The sequence below is a fragment of the Schistocerca serialis genome, chromosome 4 (genome assembly GCF_023864345.2).
Source record: "Schistocerca serialis cubense isolate TAMUIC-IGC-003099 chromosome 4, iqSchSeri2.2, whole genome shotgun sequence".
Classification (NCBI taxonomy): Eukaryota; Metazoa; Arthropoda; class Insecta; order Orthoptera; family Acrididae; genus Schistocerca; species Schistocerca serialis.
The window spans coordinates 652,597,398-652,612,913 of record NC_064641.1 but is presented as its reverse complement, the minus strand read 5'-3'; the positions used below and the strand labels follow the sequence as shown (position 1 = coordinate 652,612,913).

Below are 15,516 nucleotides of genomic sequence, written 5' to 3'. Positions count from 1 at the left end.
AAACATTGATAAGAAGAGGGGACATGATTATAGGACTTGTGTCAAGACATCAGGAAATAACCTCCTTGATATTAGAGGGAATTGTAGAGGATAGAAACTGTAGGGGAAGGCAGAGACTTGAATACATTCAAAAAATAATACAGGAAGTTGGGAACTAACATTAGTCTAAGCTGAAGAGGGTGGTACAGGAAGGAATTCGTGGCGGGCCGCATCGATCCAGTTAGAAAAACGATGATCGAAAAAAATAGTTGCCGTATACTTGTCCATTATCTGACACAGGTTTTCTTAATTTACCTTCTAGTTTTAGCTTTTATAGCTAAAAGTGCGTTAAATATGACACAGAGCGTTGAACAAGAAGTGAATGTAGACACGGTATTAAGTTACGGAGCAATCTATCGCCAACAGCTTTATTCCACAATAAAATTATCGCCTTCCAATCTAATCTCGAATCACGCTACAGATCAGGTGAATGTTGGCCCACTACACTACCGCGCTCTAACCCAACAACAGATTAATTTTGTATAGCACTACAATCTATCAGATAGATAAAAAAGAATCATATTGCTGCTGTTTTGAAGAAAATCATTTTTTAACCCCACAGCAATTATGGGAAATTTCTACAAAAAAAATATTGATTGGAGCATTGAACCTCTACTATGTTAACAACTAATTATTCTAAAAATAATATAAAAAGCGGCACGTTGTCGACTCCGAGAACAGTCTGCCTTTCACTGTGGGAGAGCCTGCTCTGAACAAGCATGATGGACAGTACGTGGAATTCAAATGTCCGCCAAATCTAAACTTTTTTGCCAGCATTTTCCTAGTTATAAACGTATAAGAAATTCTTCATCATCTCACTATTGTTTTCAGAAACCCGTGTGTAGACTAGAGTTGCTGTATAAGAACAGAAGATGTGAAACCCCTTTCTTTAGCATTCTGACGGGCATTACACAACGATTCATTTTGTCACCATTCCTTCACATACTAATAATAGATTCAGTATTCAAAAAAACTGTGGACCACTCGAACATGTGCATACGATGGAGTCAGCAACCTAACCTTAGGGATCTGAATTTTGCTGGTGATACCGTTATTCTGGTAGAAACGCCACCGAGCGTGGTGGGGCAGTGGTTAGCACACTGGACTCGCATTCGGGAGGATGACGGTTTATCCCCGTCCATCCTGATTTACATATTCCGTGATTTCCCTAAATCGTTTCAGGCAAATGCCGGCATGGCTCCTTTGAAAGGGCGCGGTCTATTTCCTTCCCTATCCTTCCCTAATCTGACCTTGTGCTCCGTGTCTAATGATCTCGTTGTCGACGGGACGTTAAACACTAATCTCCTTCTCCTCCTCAGAAACGCCAAAAAGGTTACAACTAACGGCTACTAAGCTGGATGGGATGGTCAGTTCAAAAATGGCTCTGAGCACTATGGGACTTAACATCTGAGGTCACCAGTCCCCTAGACTTAGAACTACTTAAACCTAACTAACCTAAAGACATCACACACATCCATGCCCGAGGCAGGATTCGAACCTGAGACCGGAGCGGTTGCGCGGTTCCAGACTGTAGCGCCTAGAACCGCTCGGCCACTCTGGCCGGCTGGCATGGTCAGTTCTGTAGGGCTAAAAATAAAAGATGATAAGACAATTCAGCGTGCACGTAAAGTGAAAATGTATGTACCAAAATCATAGTGTAACATGAGGTATTTAAAGGTGATGAGCGATTTCCACATCTCTTCATCAGCCTTATGTGTAACAACGTGGACGTAGAAGCAGACACCAGCAGCAGAACTGGAAAATCATTCGCAGCCTCCCAACGAATGCGACCCACATGGCAATTAGACGTATAGATACGTCCACAAAGCTTTGGCTGTACTCCTCTATCATCCTACCGATAGCCAACGGCGCATGTAAGATCTGGAAAATGTCAGTAAAGTCAGCACACAAGCTCAGTGTATTTCATCAGAGATATCTGAGGCGAATTTTGAAGATCAGTTATTGCGACCACGTTTCAAATGCTGAAATGCTGAGAGGAAGTGTTCTATGCAACCTACACAAAATCTTTCTGAAAAAATGACTGAAGCTTGCGAGGCATGTGAAAGATGGAAGAATCACAAAATCACCACCGCTGTGGAAACCAAGGGGGCATACGGAAGTAGAGGAAGACCTCGTAACATCTGGAAACGAACTTTTGCAAACGATCTTCAGTGCATAGTTATGAATTGAGAGGAAGTTGAAAACCTGGCAGCTGTTCGACTTCGGTGGAGAAAATCTGTTAACCGATTTGCTCCATATCACTTGAGATTTTAAATCTAATTACAACTAACAATTCCTTCACTGAGCACAAATTATCCTACACCATCTACTGTGTCCCTAATTAGTAGAGAATTAAAACTTTAATCAGCTCTTGAGAAACTCGGTTTACATTGTGAACTATGATCAGTTGGCCTGCACCTGAAGTTTCTTATGTTACAAATACCAGTAGAGGTGATAAATACTTTGAAATATCCCGAACTCTAAAGTCAGAAAAGGAAGTTCAATGGCAGAACTACAGGATGAGTTTGTGAATACTTGTGCAGGAATCGTAGAATGGCGCTGCTTGTCGCCAGTCGTCATTTTAGGCAACAGTTTTAACGACGTAAGTGTAATGTTGCTAGTATTCATCTTTTAATCTTTGTATCTGTCTAATAAAATCATATGTATTATGTTAACTTTTTTTTTCAATATGTATACATTTCATATGTTTCTTGTGTAATATTTATACGGCGGCCCCTTTGACCACGGGAAGATCACGCAAGCAAAACTTGTGTTGGCAGTATTCTGCCGCCAGCCTGTTGGTCGCAGCTCAGACCGTTTGCACAAGCCACGGAGTCTCCTATCTTTTGAAGACGCTTCTGACTTTACGGCAATACTGGAGGTTAGCCAAGAGACTATATTCGCAGCGTGAGGCGTTAGTCTCTTTGCGCGAAGTGCTCGAGGCAACACCTAAAGATAATGGCTCCAACCGATTAACATTTCATAAGTGTGAGGGATACTTCTCTTAATCTCAGAACATTAAAATTCTTTCAGAGATCATTTCTTCAATGGTGCACCCGTCTAGTTTAGTGGTCAGAAATAAACAATTTCTTAAGGATGAGCTACAGGAATCAGCCAGCAACGACGAAAAATCGTGTATGGTTCCAAACATGTACATAATTGTAGACAGGCTTGTAAAACAAAGATAGGACACTGCAAGAATAATCACTAGTAAGCAATGTGTAAAATCATATCTCAGTTAATCAGGCAGAGCTGTAGCAACTACAACTGACATAACACAATCTATAAACCGCCAATAACAAGTTCTGCTGCGCATGTTGCGCCTGACAAGCATTCTTACGAGCTACAATGCTATGTTACCTATATACTAAGGACAAGAAAGATTACAAAACAGGACGTACTTGAAATCAATAATTTCATTCATACATACACTAGACAATTACAACAATGGATCAATTTTATTTTAAGTATTCATCCACCCCCTTGCCCCCCACCCATATTCCCATTACTTTCTGTTTCATTTCAATATCGTTTGGAAGAAGGAAGATTATTGGCCCCCGTACTCTTCTGTTGTTGTTGTTATAGTGGTATTTAGTCATCTCACCGTATTACTCTATCCTGTGCAAGCTTCTTTAAGCTTCTTTATATCTCAGGAACTACTGCAACCTACATCCATTTGAGCCTGTTTACTGGGTTCGTGCTAGCTCTCCTACCTCTACAATTTTTACCTCCCACACTTCCTCCCGCTACCAAATTGACTTTTCCTTGACGCCTCAAAATGCGTCCTATCAAGTTACACCATATTACACTTCCTCCCCAGCTCGATTTAGTACTTCCTCATTAACTATTCGATCTACCCATCTAATTTTCAACAATATTCTGTAGCACCACATTTCAAAAGCTCCTATTTTCTTCTCGTCTGAACTGCTTATCGTCCACATTTCACTTCTGTACAAGGGTTTATTCCAGACAAATACCTTCAGAATAGACATCCTAACACTTAAATTTATATTAGATGTTAACAAATGCCTCTTTCTCAGAAATTCTTTCCTTGCTATTACCAGTCTACCTCGGCCATCATCAGTTATTTTGCTGCCTAAGTAGCAAAACTCATATACTACTCATTTCCGAAACTAATTCACTCTGCAGCAAAGTGTGCGCTGATATGAAACTTCCTGGCAGATTAAAACTGTGTGGCGCACCGAGACTCGAACTCGGGACCTTTGCCTTTCGCGGGCAAGTGCTCCACCGACTGAGCGACACAAGCACGACACACATCCATCCTCGCACCTTCAATATGGTGGAGCACATGCCCGCGAAAGGTAAATGTCCCGAATTCGAGTCTCGGTCCGGCACACAGTTTTAATCTGCCAAGAAGTTCTTTAATTCATTCAGCATCGCCCGATTTAAATCATATATTCCATTATTCTTGTTTTACTTTTGTTGACGTTCATCTTATGGACTCGCTTCAAGACACTACTCATGCCGCTCAACTCCTCTTCCAAGTCCTTGCCGGTTCAGAACTACAATGTCATCACAAAATCTCAAAGTTACTACTTTTTTTTCTGTATATGTTCACGTTGCAAAACGTTTACAGTCGTGGACCTCACCAGAGTTGTAAAATCGAACGATTAATACGTCTTTTTTAACTTGTACTAGAACGTAAGCTCACCGAAGTTTTGGAGAACAGCTATCCACAATTTGCAAAACGTTCCCATCGGGGCATTTTTGTGACGCTCTCTTGCTAAGGGAAGAACCTCATTCGTGGATGAATTACTGTATTTTACATATATCTCTCTTTTTTGCATTTGTCTTCCTCGAGGCTCAGTTGCATGGATGTTCAACCTTCAGTCGTTCCGGAAAGATGCTCATAGGTACACTATGTGATCAAAAATATGCTGACACCTGGCTGAAAATGACTTACAAGTTCGTGGCGCCCTCCATCGGTAATGCTGGAATTCAATATGGCGTTGGCCCACCCTTAGCCTTGATGACAGCTTTCAATTTAGCAGGCATACGTTCAGTCAGGTGCTGGAAGGTTTCTTGCAGAATAACAGCTCATTCTTCACGGAGTGATGCACTAAGGAGAGGTATCGATGTTTGTCGGTGAGGTCTTGCACGAGTCGGTGATCCAAAACATCCCAAAGATGTTATATAGGATTCAGATCAGGACTCTATGCAGGCCAGTCCACAGGGGTGTTATTACCGTGTAACCACCCCGCCAGAGGCAGTTGAAAGATGCAACCGCCATCCCCGAATAGCTCTTCAACAGTGGGAAGCAAGAAGGTGTTTCAAACATCTATGTAGGCCTGTGCTGTGATAGTGACATGCAAAACAACAAGGGGTGCAGGCCCCCTGCATGAAAAACACGACCACACAATGACTCCACCGCCTCCGAATTTTACCGTTGGTACTACAAAGGCTGGCAGATGACGTTCACCGGGCATTCGCCATACCCACACCATGCCATCCGATCGTCACATTGTGTACTGTGATTTGTCACTCCACACAATGTTTTCCACTGTTCAGTCGTCCAATGTTTACGCTCCTTACACCAAGTTAGGCGTCGTTTTGCATTTACCGGAGTGATGTGTGGCTTATGAGCAGCCGCTCGACCATGAAATCCAAGTTTTCTCGCCTCCCACCTAACTGCCATAGTACTTGCAGTGGATCCTGATGCAGTTTGGAATTCCTGTCTGATGGTCTGGATAAATGTCTACCTATTACACATTACGACCCTCTTCAAATGTCGGCGGTCCCTGTCAGTCAACAGACGAGGTCGGCCGGTACGCTTTTGTGTTGTACGTCCCCCTTCACGTTTCCACTTCACTATCACGTCGGAAACAGTGGAGCCAGGGATGTTTAGGAGTGTGGAAATTTCGCGTATAGAGGTATGACACAAGCGACATCCAATCACCTGACCACGTTTGAAATCTTCTTGAGATCCGCGGAGCGTCCCATTCTACTCGCTCACGATGTCTAATAACTACTGAGGTAGCTGATATGGAGTACCTGGCAGTAGCTGGCAGCACAATGCTCCTAATACGTAAAACGTATGTTTTTGGGGTGTCCGAATACTTTTGATCTCATGTGCATCTGACGACTGCGACTCGTTCCAGTGATTGATCGTCGATTTTGTAGTCATATGATAGCGGACCTTTTCGCCTATCTGTAGCTATTAAATTACTTCTATACAGCATATTTTGAGGGCTAGTTACCAGTATTTTCAGCAGTGTGTTGTCATATTCAAGTCTTCATGTATTTCATGACAATTTTCGAATGATTTAGCCTCCTGCGTAGTTATCTGGGACTACCTCACAGAGCTAAAACATTATTTCCCAGATCATTTACATACATCGAGGAGCCAAAAATTATGACTACCACAATAGCATGTTGGTCCACCTTTGGAAAGCAATACAGCAGCAGTTCTCCGTAGAATAGATTCAAAGAGTTCTCGGTAGGTTACCAGGGGTTTGTGACACCAGATATCCACCCGCAGGTCATATATGGGTCATATGGCTCTGAGCACTATGGGACTTAACATCTATGGTCATCAGTCCCCTAGAACTTAGAACTACTTAAACCTAACTAACCTAAGGACATCACACAACACCCAGCCATCACGAGGCAGAGAAAATCCCTGACCCCGCCGGGAATCGAACCCGGGAACCCGGGCGTGGGAAGCGAGAACGCTACCGCACGACCACGAGATGCGGGCCCACCCGCAGGTCACTTAACCCTGGTAAATTACGAGTCGGTCATTGGTGGGCGGGGAACTGACGCCCGATACCAAATGGTTCAAATGACTCTAAGCACTATGGGACTTAATATCTGAGGCTATGACTCCTCTAGACTTAGAACTGCTTAAACCTAACTAACCTACGGACATCACACACATCTATTCCCGAGGCAGGATTCGAACCTGCGACCGTAGCAGCAGCGTGGTTCCGGACTGAAGCGCCTAGAACCACTGGGCCACAGCGGCCGGCGCCCGATACCAACTCACGTGTGTTCCATCAGGTTCAGATCAGGCTAATTTCGTCGCCAAGAGATCTTAGTAGATTCATCCTCATGCTCCTCAAACGACTGATGAACAGTTCTTGCTCTTTGACGGTGAAAATTATCCCCCTTGAAGGTGCCATTGCCGACGGGGAAGACATCAAACATGAAAGAATGCGGGTGGTCGCATTATTGTTCAAGTAGTCTACAGCTTCATGGTACCTTCGATTACTACCACAGGTTCTTTGGAAGTCCAGATGAATGACCCCCATAGCGTGACACTATCCCCACCAGCCCGCATCCGTGGCTGGGTGCATGTTTCGAGTGCCGTTTGCCTGGATGACGGTGTATTCGGACACGGCCATCGACATGGTGTAACAAGAAACGCGATTCATCCGACAAGACGACGTTTCCTTTGTTTCACAGTCCAGTCTCGATGATCCAGTGCTCAAGGCAACCATAACTGATCACCTCTTGGGTCATGGAGGTGACGTCTGCTAGGAGCCCAATATTCACAATTTGTGCTCAGCGGTTTCCCTGAAACATTCTTACTCGTACCAACATTGTACTGTGTCGTTAAATCTATCTCATATCTCCCCTTATACTGCTTTGCAGTTAGACTAGTTAAAACACAATTTTCATCGTGTGAAGATCGTGTGAAACACATTTTGTAAGTAATTTTATTCCCTTTTATATCCCTTGCATATGGGTAACAGCCAACGGCCTTGCCACGTTGGTAACACTGGTTCTGCCCCATCGCCGAAGCTAAGTAACATTGGATCCGGCTAGTACTTGGATGGATGACCGGATAAAACCGGGTGCCATTGGTTTTAAGGACACGCAAGTCGACGAAGTGACGTACAATTTAAAGACTTGCACCAGGTCATAGTACCAGACGACATTTTTATTTTGTTATTTTTTATGTGAGCAACTGAAGATTTGTGTAATGAGATATGAGTGCGATACCTGTTGCTAATTTGGGAGATGGGGCTTTATTACACACGGTCTACACATGAATAAAGGAGAAAAAAATAGATAGTCCGAGCTTCTTACAGAAAATATTCATGGGGTCACCATCATACAAAGCGCGATCCCTGTGGTTACCTTTCTTTTAGGTTAGAACCAGGAGTCAGCATACTGTTACGAAAGAAGTTAAATTAGCAGAAGAGTCCCACAGAATTCAAAAGAATGCACAGGAAAGTAAGCTTAGCTTATTTAATCAGAATATAAGAGGTTTGAGTAACAACGTAGATGAGCTTCTTCTCTGTTTGGACAATTTACAGAGCTCTGAAAACATAGACATTCTGTGCCTGTCTGAGCATCAGATAATCACGTGGCTATAGACGTTAAGTATAACATATTAGCATCTTAATAATGTAGAACTAATATGGGAAAAGGAGGAGTTGTTACACATACTAAGACAGAACGCAAGCTCCGAAACATGAAGACAAGTAGATTTTGTAGTGATCGACTCATAGAAGTGTGCGCTTATGAATTAATACTGAAAAATAGTTCACTTTTAGTTGTAATTGTATATCTCCCCAATGGGAAAGTTTGAACAGTTTGTGGGGAATGTAGATTCCTTACTATGCCATCTGTCACTGGTAGCAAGCAGTTAGTCTGTGGTGATTTCAGTGTACATTTTTCTAAAGGATTCTGATGGGAAAAATTATCTAGAAACCTTACTTGGATCCTACAATTTAATCTCACTAATTGATTGTACAGCATGGATGGACAAAGCCGGTAACTAATGTTTTCCTGGATAAGCTCAAAGCAATAAAATAACTGTACACCCAATAACAAGTTCTCTCTGTGATCATGATGCAGTTAGGTAAATAAGATACTGTCTTACAGTACTGATACTGCTCACTGGAAATCGGTTAGACTAATTAGTGCCTGCAGGGCAAACGTGTTTAACACTATTTTACAAGAGATGACCTGGGATGAAATTGATGATTGACCAAATGCTGCCACAAAATTTGATCTGTTCCATGATAACTTTGAAAATAGCTTATCCCCATAAGTAAGTAAGGAAAGACATTAAATATATATGTAAAAAAAACATGATCAACAGAGGAGGGATTGAAGTATCTTGTAAAAGCAAAAGGGAAAAGTATCTGTTAGCAAGAACAAGTAGAGAACTTATAGTTATTTGAAAACCAAGGAACAAGCTCAGTGTGTCACAAATAAGTAATTCCGAATACGGACTTAGGCTATATGAAATGTAGTGAATCAAGGACAACTGGCCAAAAAACAGGATGAAATCACTATTTAATTTAATAGAAGAGTTATAAATGGTGAGTTACAGGTAGCAAACGTGTTTAATAATCATTTCTTAAGTACAGTAGAAAATATAGGGAAAAAAGCTGAAGACGAAAATCACAGCAAAATCTTAAAAAACATCACAAACTTCTCCCTTCGAAATTAAGAAAATTATATAGTGTTTCAAAAATGTAGCTCGTTTGGATTTGATGGTGTTCTCAACAGAATACTAAACATTTTTTCCCATATAATAAGCCCTGGCTTATCCGAAGTATGTAGCGCATCGCTGACTCAAGGCATTTTACAGAGAGATTGAAAATACGCCGTTATTAATCCCACTTTAATAAAGGTGATAGGAGAAATGTGTGATGGGAGAGATGTCAATAACCACCGACCTGGTTCACTACTCACATCATTTTCCAAATTTTTGAATTGTTGATGTATTGTCAAATACTATACCACCAGAGCAACAGCAGTGCCCTGGATTTCAAGAGAGTTTCTCTATTGAGAATATCATTTACATGTTCACTCACCAAATTTCGCAAGCGTTACGCAACAAAATAGCAACGTCTGGTATTTTCTGTGACCCATATAAGGCATTTGTATAATAATATTTTCCGAGATAAACTGAGGTTTTATGGTATTGATAATATAGCCAACCAATGGACAATGTCATAACTAACCAGAAAAATGCATAAAATTGTACTTAGTAATTCAACGAATATAGTCCAGGGTCGTAATTCTAGCTTGGAGAAATCACATATGATGTCCCAAAGATTCAATCTTAGGTGCATTATTGTTCCTCATATATGTAAACAATCTTCCATCCAATATATAACTAAACTAAACTCCGCCCGAACAAGCCCAACGGTACCGATCGGCCTCTGTGTCATCCTCAGCACAAAGGCGTCACTGGATGTGAATATGGAGGGGCATGTGGTCAGCACACCTCTCTCCCGGCCGTATGTCAGTATACGAGACCGTAGCCGGTACTTCTCAGTCAAGTAGCTCCTCAATTTGCCTCACAAGGGCTGAGTGCACCCTGCTTGCCAACAGCGCTCAGCAGACCGGATGGTCACCCATCCCAAGTGCTAGCCCAGTCCCACAGCGCTTAACTTCGGTGATCTGACGGGTACCGGTGTTACCACTGCGGCAAGGCCGTTGGCTTCCATCTAATATATGACAAGGAGAATTAGTTCTTTTCGCAGGTGACACTAGTATTGTAATCAGCACGTATACAGCAACAGATTAAACGGTAAACAATGTTCTTAAAAGTGTCATTTAGTGGTTTTCTGCGAATGCTGTCACTCTCAATTTTAAAAAGACACAACACATTCAGTGCTACACATTTAGAAGTACTACACCAGTGATAAGTGTAACACATAGTGACGAAATAAGAAACAGAGTGTATTTATTGATGAAATTTTAAACTGGAAAAAGCACATTTTGGATTCCTAAAACAACTTAGTTTAGCCACATTTGCACTTAGAATCATTGCAAGCCTTGGGAAGAGAGAAGTCATTGATTTGATATATTTTGCACACTGTCATTCAATAATGTTATGAGGAATGATGTTCTGGGGGAGTTCATATTTAAGAAAGTAAATCTTCATTGGTCAAAAACTTGCTGTAACAATATAGTGGTGCACAAACACGATCATGTTGTAGAAATACGATTAAGGAGTTAGGCCCTTTGACTATGGTCTCATTGTATATTTATTTCCACACGAAGTTTGTTGTAAATAATCCACTGCAGCTCAAAAGGAACAAAGATGTACATAATTACAACACCATCAAAAAAAAATGACATTCATTACTCCACATTAAGGCTGTCTTTAGCACAAAAAGAGTGTACAAAGCTGCAACCAATATGTTTGATCATTTACCCAGTAATAAGAAATTTTCAACAGACAGCAAGGTTAAATTTAAAAAAAAAACTGAAAAAATTTCTGCTTGACAATTATATTCCGTAGAAGCATTTCCACTATTATAGCGTGTAAAAGGGGAGTGTAGGAATTACTGACTCACATCTGTAAATGTAAAGAGTGTACAAATGTTCATTATGTATTCATATTTACAAATTAGTTTGTGATGTGAATGTAAAGACTTGTTCCACGTCATTCCGATTTATCGTGCAGATGATCCATGGAACATGAAACTAACTAACAGAGAGAACAAACCTCCGACCTCCACGTTCTGTCATGTCGTGTGCTTCCAACACCTTGTCATCTGTTCGTGGGTTCATTGTCCTTTAGATACTTTCGCCGTTTCCGAAATGCTCGCTCCCAGGCTCCCAGTCTCGACAATCAGCCACTGCTCAGTGACGCCTATATCATTGGATTTCCCCATTTGCAGCCTATATCGTCACTAGAATGATTCCCTATTCGTCACCGCTCAACTTAACAAAAATCCTTACCGCGTCACCTACCCACAACGTCAGTAGGCGGCGTTCTAACTCACGGTGGACAGTGGTCATAATGTTTTTGTTAATCAGTGTATGTTGTCGAGAGTAGCAGTCCTACCATGCTTCGGACGGTATTTCCTCTTCTTACGATGTCTACACACAAATAACCACATGGTGGATTCTGATAGAATATTTGGATCCAATGGCATAACTGTCTTGAAATTTTGATTGCTAAGAAACTTTGTGGAACGAAATCTGAGGCTTTTCAGAGGCCATGAAACACTGTCTCATTTTTTAGTCTGTTACTTACAGCTTTCTGAATCTCGTGAATGAACACAAGAAGCAGAATTTCATTCGATCAGTGGTTCATATTATATCTTGCAGTGAAGTTTGTCGGCAACCAAAAATGTCATCGTGTGCAATCACAGACGTGTACTATATTTTTGCAATAACTTTACCTCGTGTAAATTCGTCTGTGGTTTATATTTTTATATTTACAAAATTCGCCAGTCAGGTACAGCGGATTCGTTTTCTTGTCCGTACTATTTAGTCTTCTTAATTCAAAGAATTAGTGCGTAGTACAACAGTAAGAACTGGATATTTCTGACGAGGAAACTGACAGCAGAAAAGAAAGAAAGCTTGTCATTGCTTTCGTTCTCACCTTTAATTTCGACATCCGATCGAACAATGTGGCGGAACAGTAAAACACTCTCTAGTGGAATTTACGGAACATCCTGTGTATGATCTCTTATGTAAACTGTATTTATAAGATTTATTTTTTTCGGAATGTAAAACTGTCTTATGTAGATGTTAATGAGTCACGCTCAAGGAAATCAAGTTTCTTACGTCCAACACCTGAGATGAATATGGAAGCATGTAAGAGACAGCTGAAGTCAAACGGGTTTACGTGAGACGCAAGAAGTACGTTAACACGAAATAGCTGACCTATTACTGACATCTGTTGTGTAGTGGAATTAGTGATACCAGAACAGATGGAACTTAAAGACTTAAGTGCTTGAGAGATATAAGAGACAATGTGTGTTCTGCAGTAGACCTCAGTGTCATATAAGTGTTGTATGAAACGAAAGAAAGATAATTACTTTTCGGTTTAAGGAAGAAGCGGGGTGAGTACCAGTTACAGTAAAGTTATTGTGAAGGCGTCTGTTTGTAATACTGAGTTGTGTTTTGAGCAGTAAGTACGCAGATACAAATAACATAGAAAACACTCACCGCATGCTAAATCTGATGCTGTCAGAGTGTTCCTCGGTTTTCCGAAATGCGAAATTCGTTGTCTGCTTTTAAGACGTTAACCCGCGGTCAACATAAATCACACAATTTAACTTTAATGAAACTCTTACTCTGCAGAGGACTGTGCGTTGTTTTGGGACCTCCTGGGAGATCAAACCTACGTACTGTAATATGACTCTTGTCTGGAACCTTGTCCTTTGCAGATAATGCGCTAATCGACATATTTCCGTATTTGGTCTACCATCCCCACACATTATAAAATGAAGTTACCCGTTGCGTTTTCCTGTCTGTACGTGAAGGCTGATCTCAAAAACTAGTGCCGGAATTTTCATGACACTTTTCACTAAAAGAGAGACTGTTCCACGAAAGATGGTACTGCTGCTCCAGACAAGCCTTCCGACCATAGATACTTCATGCCACTTTGGGGCAGCCCGCTAGTACGTACGCTCTCTGATCAAATGCAACCGGATACATATGAGTGTACATTAAAATGGGGTGTGTCCGTCATTCTTCCGTCTGACGGCTTGAACTCTACTATGGACCCTTTGACTCAGGTGTCTGAATGTCTATGAAGGAGTGGCGCCCAAATTTTGCTCAAGAACCGAAATCAGAGAAGTTTGCGATGTTTGACGCTGCGATGTGGACCAAAGTCGACATTCTAGGTCATACTGAAGGGGTTTATTAGGTTCATGTCGAGACAGGGCAGGCCAGCGTTTCCAGAAATATCATTGCCCAAGAACCATTGCTTCACAGATGGTGCTTCATGCTGATACAAACAGTCACCGTCTTCTAACTGATCCTCCACTGAACGCAGTATATAATGTGTCCACATTCTTCCGCATTTAGCGTTTTCTTAAGTGTAATGAGGAGACCGCACACTAACCACGGAAACCACTTCCGTACTGTTACACCACCAGTGAGCTACACATGATGGTAAGTGGAGCTCCCTAGACATTCGACAAACCGAAGTGCTTCCACAGGATTCTCTCGGGGTATAGCGTGTTTAATCACTCCGCATTACTCGTTTCGGTCTTCCAATCTTCAGTGGCATCGCTCTTTACATCACATCAAGTGTCACTTAGCATTGTCCACAGAAACACGTGGTGTATGAGGAGCTGCTCGGTCATAGTACCCCATCCTTTTTAACCCACTACTCACAGTAATTGTGCTACCTGGACTAATGGTAGAACTTTGGAACTCATTAGTGATTCCTTCCGCTGATTTCACGAGATTTTTTACCGTCACCTTCCACAATATTCGACACGCCGTGTCCGTCAGTACACGATGTCTACCGTGTCTTTGTTTACCTGTGGTTGTTACCTCATATTTACAGTTCACAGCCACATCTCCAACAGACGGCTTGGGCAGGACTGAGATGTTGAAATGTACCTGGTGGATTGGTTACACAGATGATTAGTCCATGTGCGAAGTCAATGAGTTCTCCTGGCTGGCGCATTCTGTTGTTACTGCTTCTCTCTGACAACACGGTACTTCCTGACTCCCTTTTAACTGCCGTTCTGTCACTCGTCACATCTATGGCCCATTCCACATTACATAGCGGTGTTCGCATACTTTTGTTCGGATAGCTTATTGTAAATTAAAGTCCCACCTACCTCGTTTTTGTGTCTGTATGTGAAGACCAACCTCAAGATATACTTTACAGACTTCGATAAAGGTTTCCATCAATAGATAGACTAATTTACGGGAAAGTTTCGGTTTACAATTTATTACTGCTCTGCCGGATAGATTCTTAGCGCTACTCCACAAAGCCATGACAAGTCGGTAGTTCAGTACTAAATGCATACCGTCTCCTTGATCTTAACAGGTACTCTAGGTCTCACGCGTGTTTGTATCTAACGCTTCATCTCTGATTATGTGACTGAGCATCCAGGCGAGGTTCATAACCGAACCTTACAGTTGTAGTTTGCTAATACCTTCCCCTGCTTTCCGTACAACACAGAAAAATCACTGTGAGTAGGGGAGGGATACTACAAACAGAAATGAAGTTTGGGGGAGTCGTGTCAGCATAATGTCGGTACGAGCTTTGGGCTGGAAAAATATGGTTCTAGGTTGCAGACCCGGTCCAACATATAGCCTTAATCTGTCGGTGTGTATCATTGGTAAAACTGTGTGCCAGACCACAACCCAGAAGTGAATTTTTACCTTTGGAAGGATGGTTGACCACAGTTTACTACCCCACTCTGCTAGACTCCACTGATGCCTGAAAAGGTGGGACGAAGGAACTAGTAGATGGAGGTAGACTTAGAGACATAGCTGTGTGGCCCTGCTGGCAGAGTAAATACCAAGGATATCATTTCGAGTCTCTGGGCCCCACAAAGATATAGTTTGACATACTACACGAGGAATTTCATTTTACTTGCAGTACTAGTTCTATACGAGAAAAGCTTATCGTCAAGGTGCCAAAGATGGGACAAAAGTGTAAATATGACAGATCTCACAGTCAGTCTGACGTCTTAACGCACATAAACTGCTGGCTAGGGTAATAAGATGAGTAGCAGACAGAAGTAACTGAAGAGGTATTGTATGTAGATTAATTTGTTTCAG

At 41.8% G+C, this 15,516-nt stretch overlaps 1 protein-coding gene and 1 pseudogene across 1 annotated transcript; one reads left to right on the top strand and one right to left on the bottom strand.

The window, feature by feature from the left end:
- The first annotated feature begins 333 nt into the window (after positions 1-333).
- On the top strand, positions 334-2,637 carry LOC126474664 (uncharacterized). Its single transcript, XM_050102143.1, has 4 exons — positions 334-465; positions 695-768; positions 885-1,130; positions 2,583-2,637. Exons 1-4 carry the CDS (start codon positions 334-336, stop codon positions 2,635-2,637), a joined length of 507 nt encoding a protein of 168 aa, XP_049958100.1.
- A 7,710-nt stretch (positions 2,638-10,347) lies between these two features.
- LOC126475679 (5S ribosomal RNA) lies at positions 10,348-10,466 on the bottom strand (annotated as a pseudogene).
- Positions 10,467-15,516: the final 5,050 nt, after the last annotated feature.